The sequence below is a fragment of the Solanum dulcamara genome, chromosome 5 (genome assembly GCF_947179165.1).
Source record: "Solanum dulcamara chromosome 5, daSolDulc1.2, whole genome shotgun sequence".
In the NCBI taxonomy this organism is placed as follows: domain Eukaryota; kingdom Viridiplantae; phylum Streptophyta; class Magnoliopsida; order Solanales; family Solanaceae; genus Solanum; species Solanum dulcamara.
Genome location: NC_077241.1, coordinates 4,604,137 through 4,623,376, shown reverse-complemented (window position 1 = coordinate 4,623,376; position 19,240 = coordinate 4,604,137). Strand labels below are relative to the sequence as shown.

Below are 19,240 nucleotides of genomic sequence, written 5' to 3'. Positions count from 1 at the left end.
ACCGACACGGTGCTCTATACTACCACCAAGCCAAATACATGAATAGGCTAGTAATATGACAACTCTTTAACTACCAACTAATCTTCTACCCTTATCTGTGACCTCCAAACCATCCTAAAATATACATCACAATCTTAATTTATTTATTTTTGAGAAGGTAACAGCTTGTATTCTATTCCAAAAAAATCAAACCTGCCACAACATGTTACAGGTTTACTAATTACAAATATAGGAAAGTATCAGGAAGATGTTCAATCCTAAAAGCAAAAATTACAAGGTGCTTAAAGCATTCATTATTGCTTCTAGATCTTCCATATACTCCTGTTTACACCAAAAATGAAACAAAACCAAACAATTCATCTTCATTTCTGGATGTTGTTGCCCTTGTTCTGAAAGCATTTGAGATTCCTCTCTTTCAACATAGACCACAAGACACTAGTGGGAATGATCTTCCATCTTTCTTTATGGCCAGACATATTAGCAAAACTACTCCATATCTTCAGGGTCTGAACAATATTTCTTGGCATCACCCAACATAGGCCCTAAAGATTGGTGACGATAGTCCACAAAATATTAGTGATCCTATAGTGAAGGAAAAGGTGGTTCACTGTTTCAGTCGCTTCTCCACACACGAAACACCTAATAAAATTGATACCCTTTTTCATGAGATTTTCCTGAGTCAAAACAACCTGCTTAGCTCGTAGCCAAGTGAAGCATGATACTTTAATAGGTATTTTAACTTTCCAGGTAAGTCTCCATGGCTAACCAGCTACCTGATAGGAGAAAGAGTTGGACTTCTTGTAAGCTTCCTTGACACTGAAAACTCCTAGGCTGTTGTGATGCCAAATCAATCCATCTTGAGAGGTAGAAGTTCCTTTGAATTGGTCTAGAATTCTAAAGAACTCTACTAGTCTTTGGATCTCTCAATCATTTAGGGGCCTTGTAAAACTCAGATTCCATCCTTGATTTGACCATACTTCAGCCACAGTGTGCCTTTGTTATTGGTTCAGAATGAAGATGTCTGGAAAAGAGCTTTTAAGGAGCTTCGTTCAAACCAATTGTCCCCCCCCCCCCCCCAAAAAAAAGAGACCTTCATGTCATTTCCTGTTCTAATGCTGCAATTTTCTTTTAGCTTTGGCCAAGGATTTCTTATGGTCCTCCAGAGGCTAGTTCCATAAGTGCTAGTGCCCATTTTGGTAGTCCAATGACCCTCCATTTCATACTTCTGCTTGATCAGTTCTTTCCATAGTGTCTGCCCACTAGAAGCCAATCTCTATAGCTATTTAATCATAAGACTTTGGTTTTGGGTCTTTAGATTCCTTACCCACAGACCTCCTTTTTTGTTTGCTTCCAATCAGTGCATCCTACTTAACCAAGTGGAATTTTTTAGTTTCACTATTTCCTTCCCAGAGAAAAATCCTTCTGATTGCATCAAGTCTGTCCACTAGGGCTGGGCATAAAATACCGAAAACCGAATTACCGAAACGAACCGGCTATTTCGGTAATTCAGTAATTCAATTCGGTATTCGGTACCAAATTTTATATTTCGATTTCGGTATTCGGTATTTACAAATATATCGTTCGGTATTCGGTAAATAAATAAATGACCAACCGGTCCAGCCCATTGTATTTTCAATTCTGTAGGGCCTAAAGGAGTAAAGGCCCATAAACATATTAGTAAAATGTCCAGCCCAAATTCCTAAATTGTCCAGCCCAAATATCCTAAGTAAACATATTATGAGGGGAAGATTTCTAAAGGAAAAACCCTAAACATTTTTCTCTCCATTTTTCTACCTAGTTGCCACACCTGACTCTTTGCTTACCTCTCCTTCTCCATCACCCAAATCACCACCAAAACAAACTTCTTAGTTCCACCATGTCTTTTAGTCACCTCGGCCATGAAAACGGCCAAACAACCACCACAACAACTCCACCATGAGCTCCACCAGTAACCAACGAACCTCCAAGCTCAAGAAAAAATGAGAAATCTCTCATGGATCAGTTCACTATTTTCTCTTTCCTCAACAACGGGCTTAAGCTTATGAGACAGATCTACTCTCCGTCGAGTCCCAATAACAAACTACAACTAAAACAGCTCCACAACTCCGCCAAAATGGTGAAAATCACCACCCAGATCTAGCTAAGTCTCAACGAAGCAAATCTGCCCCATCACTTCCATTCTATCTTCTTCGGTAATAATTTTTCACTGTTATACGTTTGTTTTATATCATTTTTGTTGAATGGACTGATTTCATTTGCAGCCTTTGCTGAAGAAGTACATTTCTTATTTGGCAGCAGATGTTTTGCCATTGTCTACACCGAATCTAAGGCCTAGGGTTGAGTTGGATCGAGCAACTGTATGGCTTGGGATCAAAGTATTGTAGGAAGTAGTTGGCTTCTATTCCCTCTTGTGTGAGCTATTGTATTCTTCATTTTTATTTTTCTTATTGTTACCCTTTCTGTGTCTTGAAGGCTTGGATTCTTGGAGCCTCCAGCTTTTGAAGAAGGCATGTTAGATGTTTAGGCAGCAGCATTGTTTAAATGTTTAGTTTGTTATTAAAAATCTTCACATCTTTATTGTTGCTATTGTGAATATGATGTACTAACATATTTCGTGTATACTTCGACTTCATTATGGTATTACCGAATACCGTATCGAACCGAATTTTGATTTACCGATTACCGAATTACCGAACCGAACTTTGAAAGTTCGGTATTTGGTATATACTTTGAATTATGGAGTATCGAATTATCAAATCCAAAGTTTAAAAATACCGAACCGAATACCGAACGCCCAGCCCTACTATCCATAACCCCATCTAGAATAGAAAAAATGGACATCATGTAGGTAGGCATGGAATCCAAGACACTATTAATGAGTGTAAGTCTTCCACCTATAGATAGTTATTGACTTTTCCAGTGACATACCCAAATATACTGATGGTAGCTCACCAGTTCTCCCCCCCAAGTGTCCTAGCCAGTGAGGTTAGATTGTTAACCTCATTGACAGGGTATAGGAAGCTATTTTCCCAATTTATATGTAGGCCTAAGATGGCTTCAAATAGCACAAATATTACTATTGAGTATCATCAGCTGGTTTCTATTGGCATCACAAAAGATCGATGTCATCAGCATATTGTAAGTGTGTGATCTCCATGTCAAATCCCACTCTGTTTGAAACTCTGAACCCTCTTAGCCATTGGTTCTCTTGGGAAATTTTAAACATTTCATTGAGTCCCTCCATAGCAATAATGAATAAGAACGGAGACAAGAGGTCGCCTTGTCTTAAACCTCTATGTGATGAGAAGAACCATGTAGGAGAACCATTGATGAGAACAGAATACTTCACAATACTGATACAGAACTTTATCCATCTTAACCATCCTTCATCAAAGCCTCTTTTGGAAAGGGTCTCCAGCAAAAAATTCCAATGGAGGTGGTCATATACTTTCTGAATGTCCAGTTTGCATAGGATGCCTGGCACATTACTTCTAACCCTTGAATCCACACATTCATTGGCCATCAGGATAGCATCCATTATCTGTCTACCTTTAATGAAAGCAAGTTGTTGTGTGTCCACTAGCTTGTGCATAACCTTTTTAAGCCTCTCAATTGCACACTACCAATTAAGCTAATTGGTCTAAAATCTGTGAGTTTCTTTGCATCCATCTTTTTGGGATCAAAGCCACATAGGTGGACTTAAAACTTTTCTCAAAAAAAGCACTTGTCATGGAAATTTTTTACTGCAGCAATTACCTCCTCCCCAATGACCTCCCAACAGTGGGCATAGAAGGACATGGTGTATCCACCCGGTCCAGGAGCTTTGTCTCCAGCATAAAGTTTTACACACTCCCATATCTCTTGGTTCTCAAATTCCCCCTGTAGCATTCGATTGTCTTCATCTGAGATTTTTTGCCCTTCCCCGCATCCACCGGAAGGTCTCCATGACTCAGTTCCAGAATATACTCTTTGATCAAAATCTATGATTTCTTCCTTTATTGAGTTTGGATTTTTGATTGCTTCTCCATCCACATCCAATTCATCAATGTTATTGTATCTCCTATGAGAGTTTGCAGTTCTGTGAAAGAATTTTGTATTCTTATCCCCCTGCTTCAACCAGTTTACCCTTGATCTTTGTCTCCAAGCTATCTTCTCAAACTTTGCTAAATTTTCAAACTCAATAAGGAGTCCAGCCCTCAATTGAATCTCATCTTCATTGAGAACTCTTTGGTCTTGGGCTTCATCTAATTCTGCAGTTTGACTAAGCACACTCTTTTTCTGAAAAGCTAAGTTTCCTTGAGATGTTTTGCTCCATTCCCTCAATTTATCCTTGAGAGCTTTCAATTTAATAGCTAAGATAAAATTTGGCCTCCCTTCACAGACTAAAGAGCTCCACCATTCCTTCACTCTTTCCAGAATACCCGCTGTCAGTAGCCACCAATTTTAAAACTTGAAATAGGACCTCATAGGTTCCCAGTTCCCACTTTGAAGCATTATGGGAGTATGATCAGAGGTAACCATTTGCATTACTCTCTGTTTAATATTTCTGAATTCTCATCCCATTCATCAGATAGAAGAAATCTATCTAGCCTGGTTGTTGAATCATGTCTGTCCCCCCTCCTCCAAGTGTACTTGCCCCCTACTAGGTGAGCGTAAGAATAAGCCCATGTCTTCAATAAAGTCGGACAAATCTATCATTGCTCGAAATATCCTAGAGCAGTTCTTCTTTTCGGAAGAAAATCTAACTATGTTGAAATCTCCACAAACCCCCCAAGGACCATCAAATAACCTCTGGCTAAACCAACTTCCCACCGGACTTCCTCTCTTTCTTCCCTATTATTTGGAGCATAAATGCCTGTGAGGAACCAAGTGACATCTTGGTTTATCTCAGTGAACTTACAAGAGATGGAGTTAGCTCCTAGGTTGCTTACTTCCCTTGTCCACACTCTCCCATAATATACCACCTCTGGCTCCACTAGCTTCCAGTTGGCAATACTTAACCCATTTGTTGGCCCATAAGTCTTTCACAAAATTCCCAATCTCCCCTTTGATTTTTGTCTCTTGAAAGCAATAAATATCAGCTTTCCAACTATGAACCAAGTTCTTAATTATACACCTCTTGTTTGCCTGGTTGAAACCCCTCACGCTCCATGATATGATATTAACTATCATTGATCTCTGCAATGGTGTATACCCCCTTGCTTCATGTCCCATTACTTCTGAAGCTGCTGCCACATTCCAGTTCTTCAATTCTTTTGCCCCTTTGATTGCTGGAGTCGATTTACCAATTTTCTTCCCCTTATCACTGTTGATCTATCTCATACTATTAATCTTCATGAAAAGCATAGTTGCTTCCTCTATTTTCCTGTGAACAACCTTAACTCCCTTGTGGGTTTTCGCATTAATGAAGTTGGTTATTTTAGTTGACATGTCCATCCAACCAGAGTTTAGAGGCCACTCTGGAATAATGATGACGGCTCTCCTCTTTCCTTGTGTTTTAATGAAGCTAAATTATTGTCCATATTTGTTGAAATTCTTTGAGCAGAAAAACTATGTGGAGTGATCCCAAAGCTTCCATCTACGAACGGAGTTCCCTTGGCCTTTCGAGGCTTCCTTGAGGGCATAAACCAGTCATTTCATTGTCTTCTGGCTGATATTCTTGTCATCATATTACGCCCTCTCACTACCCAGTCGTACAAGGTTTCTTCTTTGGAGACCACCCTGATGATGTCGTAAGATTTAAAACCCACCGCGAAATAGATGGTATCGTCTCCCATGGAATAGGTTCTGAAAGAAGAGAAGGGTTTGAAAGAAGGAGGTGGAAGGGAGTTCCGGCAATAGAAGATCGCTGGAAAAGGAGCTTCTAGGGCCCAGAAGGGACCTCTATAATCTTGTATTGGTAACCGTGCCTTGGAGAATTTTTTGACAGACAGTTTTTTTCTTTTTTCTTTTTTAATTAAAGTTCTTTTCAACAAAATAACTCAATGAAACTTCACAATCTTAATTAATATTACAGTAAGAAGTTAACATCTACTAAATTCAATACAAGAAAAGATATCAAATTAAAAAGAATCTGTTATCAACTTCAAGACCACTCAGTTCAAGTGTTATAAAATTTCCAAGTTCTTTTCAAATCTATTAACCATTAAAATGGGACATGGGAAATTGAAAATCAAGGTTTTAACTGTATAAAAATGAAAGTATTGTGATACCTGGGTTGGAGTGAGAACAGGAACTCGGACAGCCAATGCCCATCTAAGCTCACGAATATCTCGCAACTTCTTCCAATCTGGCATCCCAGTAGCCCAACATCTGGTGGTCCAATCTATTTCCTTTTTTGACCAGAGTCTCCTAATAGAATCCTTCTCCACTGGTCCAGTTTGCACACCATCCTTGTCAAGAAACATCCACTCCTTTAATGGTTCCATAAATGCAGTAGCAGCAATCAAATTCGACTGCAGAGGTATAGCTGTTCTTTCTGAAGCTTCATGAACTACTGTTAGTAGATCAACAGCCAGTACACAGCCTCCAACCAAGACACATGCCTCTACATTAGTCAAAACCTTCATCAAAACCTGCGCAAGTTGGGAAATATTGAAAAAATATATAACACTCTCAAAGTTATACTCTTGCCAAATAATTTTTTGATCAGACATTGAAGGTGAAAAATTAACTAGTGCTTGTGTAATTGATAGAACCATATAGACTCTCTGCACAACTAAATGGATTTTTCAAGTAACAACTCAAGATTCAATTCATTATAATTCCTGTAGCATGGTAACCTTTCCAAAAAATTACTCCCAATATATAAAGATGGCCCCATTTTTCACTACACATATCCTTTGATAACAGCTAAGATAGCTTACATTTGTTTGTTCACCATGTACCATTAGCTGTCAATTGCATTAAATCCATTTTCAAATATAAAGCGTATTTGAGGAATAGCTGTTAAATGAGATCAGATGAACACAAATTATATTCTTCAGCATCAGAAATTAGTGTAGAAAGTGATTGTGCTTTGTTCTCCCACAGAAGAAGTGTTTCCTTTTATATCCAGAGATGATGAATTTCAGAAGTGCTACTGACGAATTTGTTACTTACATAGTGAATAAGTATTTCAATTGGATCGCCTTATACATCTGTATTAGATTATACACTTGTATACATCAATTGCAATTACAGATTTTATTTACTTCATAAACAAAATTTACCGCATTTTCTTTTTTTCTACAAATAAAATACACTTGTTCTTCTAACTTTTATGGGTTCCAAATACAAAACTCACGCAACACCAAAACCAAAAACTACCTTTAATAACTAATATACAAGTAAAAGAGGTCTATATGCCAAAAAACTTAAGAGATTCTTACAATAATACTATCATGAATTTATTTTTATTACAAAAAGTTTTATGAAAGTAAGGCACATCACTTCAATATTTCTTTCAATTTAGTTGCTCTTGTCAAGATATTTGTTAATATACAAATCATATCCGCCACTCCATCTTATATAATTAATAGATAGATTATCACATATATGTTTTGCAAGTATCATTTTTTGCAAGTATCATTCACATGAGAAACAAAAAAGGTAACCAAGCACCGGACTAATGATGAGTAATATATAGAGATTATTTTCTCTTACAATGAAACCAAACAACCCCTAAAAGCTAAAATGATAAGCCATCTTTTACTCATCAAAGCAAGAAAATGGTCAAGTAAAGGAGGCATAGCAGCAATTTTAGAGCACCACCTCTGAAGTAACATGTTCAAGGAAAACAATTCGTTGCCAGACTAGATTTCAGGGTTTCATTCATCAAAACAACAATAGTATTCATTACTTGCACCTCATCTTATCGACAATGCAGAACACAACTATTGGCAACCACCAATATGAGAAAGCACCAAAACAAAGCAGAAAATAGAATGAACTTGTTTCCAGACACTAAAGATCTTAAACCTGAGAATTGAGATATCAACGAATAGAGATTAGAACCAAAACTGAAATTTAGGATGCCATCATAACGCATCTAATGGGCCTTCTTACAAGCAAGCTTCTCATTCTGAGATATAAGCCATACTTTAGCAGGACAGTTACTAGAACATCAAAGTGACAAGGAATGGTTCCAAAACCAACATGTCTATTTTCAAATAAAAAGCAGAAAAAGTCATGGGAATTGGCAAATGCCAAAGCATAAGAGGAACAGCAGATGAAAGACTCCTAACTGAGATAGATAGGAAGCAAATGCACGCATCATGCACCAACGAGAGATATCACGTAGGCATATTTGGTGCGCGCGCGCGCATGTGTGTGTGTATATAAATATAATATTTGAAAGCAGCGGATGATTGGTATGCAGGATCGGTTGCAACGGATTCGTGATTTATAATGATCGCCGTGTTTCCCCGGATGCGGAATTGAAAGAACCATAAACAATTTTTTTTACAATTTTGACCATTATTTAAAACTCCAACTTGAAATAGAGAATTTGAAACTATATAACTTGTTTGAGGAGTGTTTCAAATGAATAATGGTTTCCACTTACAAAACCTCAGCTTCTTTTTCAAGTGAAATTCATGTCCAGACACAATTTCAGCTTCCAAATACTCTTTTTCAACTTCAACTTCAATAGTCATTTTTTCAACTTGACCAAATTTTCCGAAAAAAGACACTAAATCATGTAACAAGAACGTAAATCTTCATCATTCGAGTGAATTAAGGTATCCAACAAAAGTTCTCCCATTAAAATGGATCTTGAAGATTCTTTAAATCTTTTGTCACTAGAACCCATAATTAGACCAACAAACCTAGTTTTCTTTTTTCCTTTTTACTCCTTATACTTGGAAGAAGCAACTTATTTCTTTTCCGTGGACAGGTGGTGTTAGTTAAAGATCAACAAACAGCATTTGCTGTTTTTTGTACACCTTAAACTTAGATGAACCAATGATCTTTTCCTTTTTCTGGACATGTGGTGTTATTTAAAGACGATCATTAAATAGAAATACAATAATAAAATAAATGAGATGCACCTTTAGAAGAAGAAGAAGACGGTGCCGTAAAGCTCTATCATCAGTCCGGTCCAAGAGAACTGTAATGTGTGCTGTCCCTTCAAATGAGCCAACTGTGTTGTAGTGTTGTTCATAAACAATTGCCATGGCCCGTGCACAGAGCTCCCTGACGGAGGAGCCTCCCCCTCCTCCAAATCCATCTAATCTTCCCATATCACACCAATCATCAGAAGCACCCAATTCATCAGGAATAGCACCATCCACAGTAAGCCCAGTGTCAGCATCACATAGAAACCGGTGATACAGTGCTCTGAAAAAAGCAACAGGGTCACGCAGAGGAAAATCTTGTGCCCTCCCACTTGTACCACTTTCAAGAAGTAAACGCAAATAGTATTGACCTACACAAACTTCTTTTGATAAGCTAGGATATCTAACAGAAAACTCTCTGTAGTTCCACGATATTTGAGGCGCACTATCTTGGTCGGTTATTGAGTCTATATTTGCACCTCCAGGAGCAATATCTTCAGAGCGTTCTTTTTCAACATCTAGATTATGAACCTCAGCCTGTAATGACTCTCGCAATTCCTGCCTGGTCCGCTCATTCCAAATTAAGTCAGCGCGGTTATGGTCAAGACTGAAAGCTCGCCAGAATTCTGGCCAATTCAGTAACAACCTTCCACACCCCACAGGTGCATCTTCGACCACTACCTGTGCAGGAGCTGGAAGGCCTGTATCCTGGGAAATTGCAGTAACATCAGAATCCACAGCATTTGCAACGTTTGATTCAACCAAGTAATGTGTACTTGTTGAAGGACCGTCAGGAGCAGGAATGGTTGACGACTGATCAGTTTGAGCAGCAGCAGCAGACAGCTCACCTTTGAAACATTCACCTGCATTGCCCGCAGAAGAGTGCATGGCTGGCACCTGTCCAGAGATTGAATCAACAGTAGCTCTTTGATAACCATCAGAAGTTCTGAAAGGGACAGAACTTACAGCAGATTGCTCACTAAATTCATAGTTAGTAGCAGAAGGCATAGATTGCCCTTGAGATGTGATCCCTTTCCCAGGATGAATCCTCCTTTGCTGAAGTAACCGTCTGCGTCTCCTACTAAGCAATGATTTTTCCTGCTCAGATACACCTTCAACTGGAACCCCATTGGATCTAGTGTTCAAATAAGCAACAAGTCCTGGAGGCAGAACTCTAGATAACAGATCAAGAGCAGGTTGATAAGAGTCGGCCCAAAGAGCCACAAGTTGCCTGCTAACTTCACGTCTCTCACCAGCAGGAAGATAGAGTGCATGCAACAAATGCCGCAGTAGTGCACCATCTCGCAAAGCAGCGTCACGCATTGACTCTGCTGCAACTGCATCTTCTTCAGCAATTGTTCGCATAATGACAGCTACTGTTTCTCGCACACTTTCGGCAGGATGTCCAAACAATGCAAACAGCTGGCGGCGCAAGCCAGCTACTAGACGTAGTAACTCCACAAACACTGTATACTGGGTTGTTTCTCCATGTGGTTCACAGACCATTGCCTCAAGAACCTCAACAATAGACATTGACAATAGTGGTGACACTGATACAGGCCTTAACCGATTTACCAGAATTATAAGATTACTTTGTTGAGAAAACAGCACAGACTTGGTATGCATTATTGTTGCATGCCATTCCCCTTTTGAATCTGTATGCATGTTAGTTTCCCCTGGACCACCACCAATAAGTACTGCCACAAGGCCTGCAGTTTCACCAGCTACCCCTTCAGACCCATTTCTAAGTAGACCCATTATACGACCAACAGCAGCAGGAAAAGACATCACATGAGAAGCAGCACTTCTTGATGAAAGCAGCCTACGCAAACAAGCAATGAAACCCATCACTGTAGCAGCGGCTTTAGGAGAGGGTGGAGGCAGTGATGGTGACTCTGGTGGGAGATTGGGAGCAGCTGGAAGCATTGTAATCAAAGCCATTAGTGTCACCTCAGGTACTTCAATGCCAGAAGGTACTCCACCATATGGAATACATGCATTAAATTCTCGTATCCGGCGCCATAGTTTTGCTCTTGATCCAGGAATAGATCCTCCCTCGGCCACAGCATCTTTGGCGGCTGCTGCCAAGTGTTTTAAATGCAAAGTTGCAGTTTCCAAGTCAGCAACAGGTTGTTGTGAAGCAGAAAATTTAAAATGGAATCTGCCACATGGTGGATCAATTCGATGACCAGGCATTGTTAGCCTTGGGAGCACCGGGACAGGACACTGGCGCTACACAAAACAAACCTCTATATAAACAAGATGTGTAAGACGATATGACTTAAGAAAATCCATGTATTCAATGATGTCTAAACGTGTGAGAATTCATTCAATCCAACCCCTTGGAAAGGCTAAAAAACTATTCATGTCCAAGAAGAGCATGTCCACTTAGGCCTCATTTGTTTTCATTAAGATTAAGACGTATGAATTTGAATGCACATCTGAATATATTAAGATGTCTATTAAGATTCAGAAAATGAGATCTAAATCTGAATACAAACCTGATAATGAAGATGTTGCATTAAGATTTGAATACTAATTGTTAAGATGGTTAGTTTTCTCAACATTTAAATGTATAAAATTTGTCATTGTTTAAATAATAATAAATATAAAATTTAAATAAATACTAAATTGATCTACTATTATATCAATAAAATACAACAATAACAACAACAACAACCCAGTGATAATGTGTGTGTCGATTTGGGATGGTTTGACTGATGATGGTGGTTGCGGGTAGTATCTTATGGTATAGTGGTAGTGATTAACCGTGGTTATTGGTGATGATGGTTGATAATAGTAGTGAGATCATATTGATAGCTACTGATAGTGGTGAATAATTCTGGCTATTAGCGATATATAATGTTGACTAATGGTGATAATTATCGGTAGTGAGTCGTAGATATAATAATGGTTGGTGGTGATGACTAATGACTGCAAATGATGGCTAATGGTGATGACAGTTGATTTTGGTGATTGCAGTAGTGGTTGTGGTTGTGGTTGGGTTAAGGTTGGTGGTTGCGGATGGCAGGTGGTGGTGATTGATGGTGGTTGTAGTTATGGCTGAAATGGTGGTTATGGGAGGTGGGTAAAAGTAGATGGAGTAGCGATGACCTGTCATCTTTGTACAAATTATTAAATAGACATCTTAATGATATTAAGACTTTGTTATAAATCTTAATCATTCAGACTTATTTAGACTCATTAAGTAGTTGTAAAACAAGACAAACAAATAAACTTAATGATTAAGATCTGAATAATTAAAATTCAAATCTTGAAAACAAACAAACTTAATGACTAAGGTCTGAATTATTAAGATTAAGAACTTCATTAAGTGCAAACAAATGATGTCTTACTTCTGTTTGCAAAACATCACGAACTGCTGCAAGTAAGTTATCACGAGACGTGCTAGCATATACCTGAAGAAAAAAGGGACATAAGGCTAAAAATCTAATCAACACAAGTGAATAAACAAAATTGACATCTGGCAGAGCCACAAAGACACACATGAATTGGGCATCCATCATTAAATTCAATAGCAAACATTTGGGGCTCCTCAGCAAATCGAACAAGGGCACCAACGGCAGATAGAGGACGCACAACAACTGCCTGCAAGCATTTGTTAGACAGTATTAATAACTTTTCTATAAAATCAAACGAAAAAAGCATCATAACAGATTCGTAAAGTAGGAGAACAAGCAAGACATAGATTTGTCCCATCTACCTAGCGCTAGGTTGGGGAACAAGGTAACTGTAACTAAGTGGCAAGTCTGCAGTAATAGCTAGAAAGCTATTGCCCATATTGCTCAGTACTTTAGGTCATCATTTCCATGGACAACACACACCTCTTAGACAACCCACAAAATTATAAATAATTCGGCAGTGGATATTATGAGATCACTTAATGTGTATATGTACTGCTAAAGTTGAACTTTAAAAAAAAAAAATCTTATGATGGGAAAGTAAAAAGTGTACAAGAGAGGAAGAAATTTCCATCTAAAGGTTAAAGGAGTACGGGACATAAAACATAGAGTCAAGATCCAATAAGAATGCTTGCTCTATGCCATAAATAAAGGCTCTTCAACAACAACATACCCAGTGAAATCCCACAAGTGGGGTCTGGGGAGGGTAGAATGTACGCAGACCTTACCACACCTCATGGAGGTAGAGAGGTTGTCTCCGAAAGACCCTTGGCTCACATAAATAAAGGCTCTTCAAACATCTAGATTTGACATGTAAGATAGTGCCTCTACTATCAATAGGACCTCTGTTGTTTCTCTTCTGCCATATGTTCCAGAAAATGCAAGTAGGAATTGCCTTCCAATACTGTCTACTATACTTATGGGAGTACTGTTCATACCATAATAACTTTAAAAATTTCTATGGTAATGGTTTTATTAATGAGTACCAAAAAATACAAGAGAGGAAGAAATTTTCATGTAAAGGTTAAAGGAGTACAGGAGATCAAACAAGAGAGTCAAGATACAGATTAAATGCTAGTTCTACACCATAAATAAGGGCACTTCAAACATCTAGATTTGACATGTAAGATAATGTCTTTCCTATCATTAAGACCTCTATTGTTTCTCTCCTGCCATATGTTCCAGAAAATGCAAGTAGGAATTGCCTTCCAATACTGTCTACTGTACTTAGCGTAGTACTGTTCATTACATAGTAACTTCGAAAAATAATTATGTTTTTTTTTGCTTTTCAGCCAGATGATTAGAGGGAACAGAAATTATATCTTAAAATTTTAACAAATATACAGAATGAGTTAACCACATATACATATTTTTTTTGAAATTGGTAAAGATTGAACCACAGATATATTCTTAATCTTCTATGTCCTATGTATACCCTATTTTACGAATGATCTAATGAGCTAGCCAATAATAGGACGAGGTTTTCATAGTGCATGCTATTTGCAAAAAAATGATTTATTTTAACAGGCGAGAATAGCATGGGAATCAACTAAATCTAGAGAGCAGAGGTCGAAAGGAGAAGTAAACAGAATATATGCACATCAAGTTTCCCCACAAGATGAGAAGGTAAAATGAGATTAAACAAGATCGTTGCAATAAATGCAAGCACTTCATATATCCAGACTCAATCTTCGGTATAATAGTGTGATAGATGAAAGATGCAGCACATATAATTAAACTAAAATGGATGACTTGACGGAACAACACGGAATGGTTATGCTAGGAACATAACTAACAAAACTGAAGGCCTATGGAACGACCGTAAAACCCAAGATGCTATATGCAGTTAATGTGGGGCATATTCAGAAGATGAATGTGGCAAATACGGATAAACAAAACGAATATATTAACACATAAGATTGAACCAGATTAGAATAATCACATCCAACAACAGGTGCAAGTAGCAAACTGTAACAACTTGATTGAGTAATTACCCCTCGCTTTGTGTTTTAAGACTTTTGATAGGTTGGTATTATGATTTGGGAATTGTTGGCATGGTTGGGATGGGCCCGAGAGGCTTGGGTGGGTTTTGGCACCATTGGTACAAAGGTGGATGTAGTAGGAATCACTGTAGCAGTCCTTATTTCGGCAAGCGGTGCTGTAGTACTTCTCAACTGCGGCCAGCAACGCTGAAGGCACTTTCAAAGTGCAGCAGACAATGGCGTCCAGCACTGCTAAATTTCCTATTTGATATAAGAGGCTGAGTTGCGTGATTCCATTTCATTCTTCACCATTTTGAGACTTGGGGAGCTCGATTTTGAGAGGTTTAAGCAAGGACTTCATCTACAAGTTTGGGGCAAGTTTAAACATAACTTTGAGTTTAAATCATGGATTCTCCTTAAGATTTAACATATAAACCGGGAATTTGATGGGTGAAATTGGGTATTCACGGAATAAACCCTAGAATCACTAATTTGATTAATTTTGCACACTTAAATAAACTCAAAATGAAAATCTAAGGATAGATTTGAACTCGTAGGGCTATGGGTAACCCAAATATGAATTTTGTTTTGGGGTTTGACCATGTGGGCTCGGGGTTAACTTTTGGTTAACTTTTAGTTGACTTCGACTTAGACAACATATTAAATTATGGAATTGAGCCCAATGACATTGTTCGATGCCATTAAGTATTATTTTGACTACTATGTCAAAAAAATATTATTTTGAATATAGTTGAGCCATTTGGAGGATTCCTGGCATGGAAAAGCTATATTCGCTTGGATCAAAGTAAGTTCACCTCAATGAGGAAATTTTCCCAAATTAAACCTGCTTTTGATATACTACGTGTATGGGGTAGAGGTAACCCGCACTAGGCAAGCCCGGTGAGACGAGCTCAACCCAGAAGGCAAACACCTTGCCTTCGCTGGCAAGGGGTTTCGAACTTGAGACCTCCAACATGGAAGTTCCAAGCCCAAACCACTGGACCACCCTGAAGGGTCTCCGTTATCCCACAATTCTTTAACCAAATTCTTGATATCTCCTTGAATTTGTCTCTTGAAAAAAATAAACATCAGCTTTCCATCCATGAATTAATTTTTTAATGATACACATCTTGCTTGCCTGATTCAAGCCTCTCACGTTCCATGATAGTATTCAGACTGTCATTGATCACAATTAATATTGTAACCCCCCAGCTTCTTGTGCTATTGCTTCTGAAATTACTTCCACACTCGAGGCTCTTCAATTCTCTGGATCCCTTTACTGTCGAAGTCATTTTCCTGTTCTTCTCTTCCTCATTCATATTTTTTTGTGTCATGCTGCTTTCTATCTTCATGAATAGCATTGTCGCTTCCTCTTTGCACCCCTTGATATCTATACCAAATTCTTTGGCGAATTTGATGATGTTCAGATGAATCCATATAGGGATATCGAAATCTGGATCTTCCCCTCCTTGGGCTATGTTGATTTAAAGGTACTACATCTGCGATTGTCGTCAAACCGGAGATGTTCTTCACTTTTCAAAATAGCAACATCTTGCATGCCACTCTCTTCTAGGGTTTAAGGGATTTCAGTTACTCTTACTTCCTCTTCTTTACTCTTTTCTACCGTATGTTCTTCGATTTCCTCCCGTTCGTGTTCTACTTCTTTTCCTTCTCCATAGTTCAGCACTATGATGGACTTGGAAATATTAGCTTCAAGTTCAGCTGAGATTAGGTCAATTAAATGAGAGGAGGGCTCATTTATTAGCCCAATTGAGACGATTGGGCCAGCAGATCCGAGCCCAAAATTTTCTTTTTCACTGCATTTCTGTTCTTTTTTACCATGGTGGAAAGTGGATCCTTAGCCACGTGTGCCTTATTACATGCTGAGACAGCTGGCCAATTCAAAATGCCAGGATCGTAGGTAGAGCCCACGTGCCCTGACACCTCTATAAAGCCTAAAAGGCTTTCATCTTATAGTCCACCAGCTCCTTCATCAGATAGCTGGGTCTTTGTCAGTACTTTGCTTCGCTCATCAGCGACCACCCTTGCCGGCATCTCAACCCAGATTGGAACTCTGTTAACCCTTTATGGACCAGTTCGATTGACTTCGGAACTGAGTCGTCGTCTCTCTCACCTTCATCCTAGCCTATTTAAGGTGGTTTTGCAGTTGTGTTTCTTCTTCAGTTCTGATCCAGCCACCACATAAGTTTACGATCTCACGGGAAACTTTCTGGGCCCAAAGTTGAAGGGGCAAGCCTACTACTCTGATCCAGAACTAGTCCATCCTATCGTGGAAAGAGGTAGATGTCGGCCACCACCACTGCATGTTGAATTTGTGGGATTTCCAAAACCACTTCCCTCTTACAATATGGTCTGCAGCTGTTTTGTTGGGGAACTCGAAGAGGAAACGATTTTGACCCAAATCGTAGATGTTGATACCATGCTTGTGTTACCAAGGGAGGTCAATTAAGTTTAGATCTTGAATGGAATCTTAGAAGCTTTTCATGTCCTTTGATCTTCGGATGTAGTTATTCTTTGACTTTCAAATTTGCATACATCGAAATCACCACCAATGACCCACTGCTTGTTCCAGATACCTCTAATAACTGCAAGTTCAAGCCATAGTTTCTCCCTTTCTGGATTAGAATGAGGGCAATAAACACCTGTGAAACACCATCAGAATTCTTCTTGAGAACTTTCTAGCATACACGAGAAAGTGTATGAACCTTGAAGTATATCGATGCAATTCCACAGCCTTTATCCCAAAGTATTATTATCCCACCCATTACCACTTGCTTTGAGCTCAGTCCAGCCAGCCCATCTATTGCCCCACATCTGTTGAATTATTTGTGACGACCAATCTACTATTTTTGCCTCATGCAGGCAAATAATGTCTGCTTTCCATTTACCCATTAAAGATCTCCCTGAACTTAGCTTCTTCATTAAGCCCCCGCACGTTCCAACTGATGATTTTTACTTTCATTCGGAAAGAGCTTTGTGAAACTTGCCCCTATCCTCCTTTGCCATGCCATCATAATTTAAACCACAGATAATGATTAATAGACTTCCGCACTTGTATCAGATAATGATTTTCATTATCTATTTTCCCTGATACACTCCTATTAACTTTAATTGGCAATGTAAACATTGTTTTAATTATTTGGTTATCACACTTCGCTAAATTGAATCGTGACACAAATACAAATCTGGTTTAGCAAAGCCCTACATAGTCCAAATACACCGATTCATAGGTGCATCAATGTAATATTGAAGATGAAAAAAGGGGACAATGAAAACTTAAATCAGATGGATGAAAGTTGTCTCTAAAACACTTCGCTTAAAATTAATGCAAATTTAGTTTAAAACATAGTACAATGATAGCAACAACAACAACATACCAGTGTAATCTCACAGATGACACCAACTAACTATGATTAATACTTATATTTGGTTTTTCAGCAGTCTTTTATTCTACTAAGTAACTTGTATGTCCTGTGTTTGGATAAGTTTACATTTAGAGAAGAACCTCTAACTTTAGAAAACTCCAAATCTTACCTTAAAAGACATTATTTAGTACTCAAATAAAATGGATATAAACAAAGAAAAATAGGCACAGTGGATTGATATAGCTAAAACCAAGTACGGAATTGATAGCAGTTGATTGATATGCCAGTTGTCTCTCCTTCTCTAAGTATGCTACTGGACCACGAAAGGTACAAACTTTTTAAATGATAGATAAAATCTTTTTCTTTTGCTAGGAGGGGACGAGCTGAGGGGATTAAGAATAAAGATTTGTATGAGAAAAGAAGAAGAGTCTCAAACATAAAATTCCTGGAAAAAAAAACAAAAGAATATCCAGCTTACTTCATAGTTCTCGGGTCGTCTTTCCACAAGTGAGACCTTTGTGAGAATGAGTTGACGAGATACCACATCACCATGTTCTCCAAGGCCCCCTTTTGGGCCAATAGACAAACTTAATCCTGGAGTATTCAGAGTTCCCCGAGCAGCAGAGCGCAATCTTGTTACTAACCAAGCTCCACAAGGAGTTTCATCTGCCCCAACAGCCTCCTTAGCTGAATTTGACATTGATGTAGTCAAACAAATAGGATGACATTCTGTGAGTACCAAGGATTTCACAAGAAAGTGAGAGTAAATATATAGTTATTCTCTCGAGAGATACCTCTCCTATTTATGTACTCAGATACAGCCAGAGCATGAGAACTGTCAACAGTTAATCCCACACCCACCATGGATGTCGCGGTTTTAGTCTGATCAAAATATTTAGCAAATTAAACATCATAAAAGTATTGAGTAGAGCATGAAAATGACTCACGCTTCAGAAAGTAAAGTTTCATTGGATGAGAATCATCCTGATCCAGAACCAAAAGTTAATTAGTTTGAGAGCAATGCAAGGACATCTTTATTACCAAATTTGATATGATGGCAGCAATTGTAGTTCCCGAAGTAGCTTGGAAAGCTTTAGATTTTCTTCCATAGAGAGAGCAAAGAACAAAACCTCCGTGATCTGTATTTTTCTTGCCATAAGGGTCAGATAGTAGGATAATTGCAGGAGAGTCCATATCTCTGAAGTCCAAGCACCAACGAAGTTCTCCAGATTTTAATTCAATAAGCTCAACTCCTATATAAGTAATTTTCAACTTCTGCACCCCAGAAGAGGAAAAGGAAAATTATCATTGTTTACTTTCTGTACCGGGGCAGGGGTTTGGAAGGAAAAGAGGAGAACGAAGAGAAATACAACCAGTGCAGTCGCCATCATACAAAGATTCCAATATTAGTGTAC

General features: G+C 38.5%; 1 protein-coding gene across 4 annotated transcripts in view; it reads right to left on the bottom strand.

Annotated features, from left to right (window-relative positions):
- The window catches only part of LOC129888843 (dnaJ homolog subfamily C GRV2), a 66,233-nt gene that overhangs the window by 43,245 nt on the left and 3,748 nt on the right, over positions 1-19,240 (bottom strand). For 3 of the 4 annotated variants that reach the window (XM_055963880.1, XM_055963877.1, XM_055963878.1), the window contains 7 exons: positions 18,867-19,100; positions 18,620-18,707; positions 18,304-18,512; positions 12,543-12,644; positions 12,392-12,454; positions 9,030-11,267; positions 6,213-6,575 (listed from right to left, as the gene is read on the bottom strand). In XM_055963880.1, coding sequence (XP_055819855.1) covers positions 6,213-6,575; positions 9,030-11,267; positions 12,392-12,454; positions 12,543-12,644; positions 18,304-18,512; positions 18,620-18,707; positions 18,867-19,100 — 3,297 coding nt within the window. The remainder of the gene's footprint in view (positions 1-6,212; positions 6,576-9,029; positions 11,268-12,391; positions 12,455-12,542; positions 12,645-18,303; positions 18,513-18,619; positions 18,708-18,866; positions 19,101-19,240) is intronic. The other variant, XM_055963881.1, reaches the window with a different exon arrangement.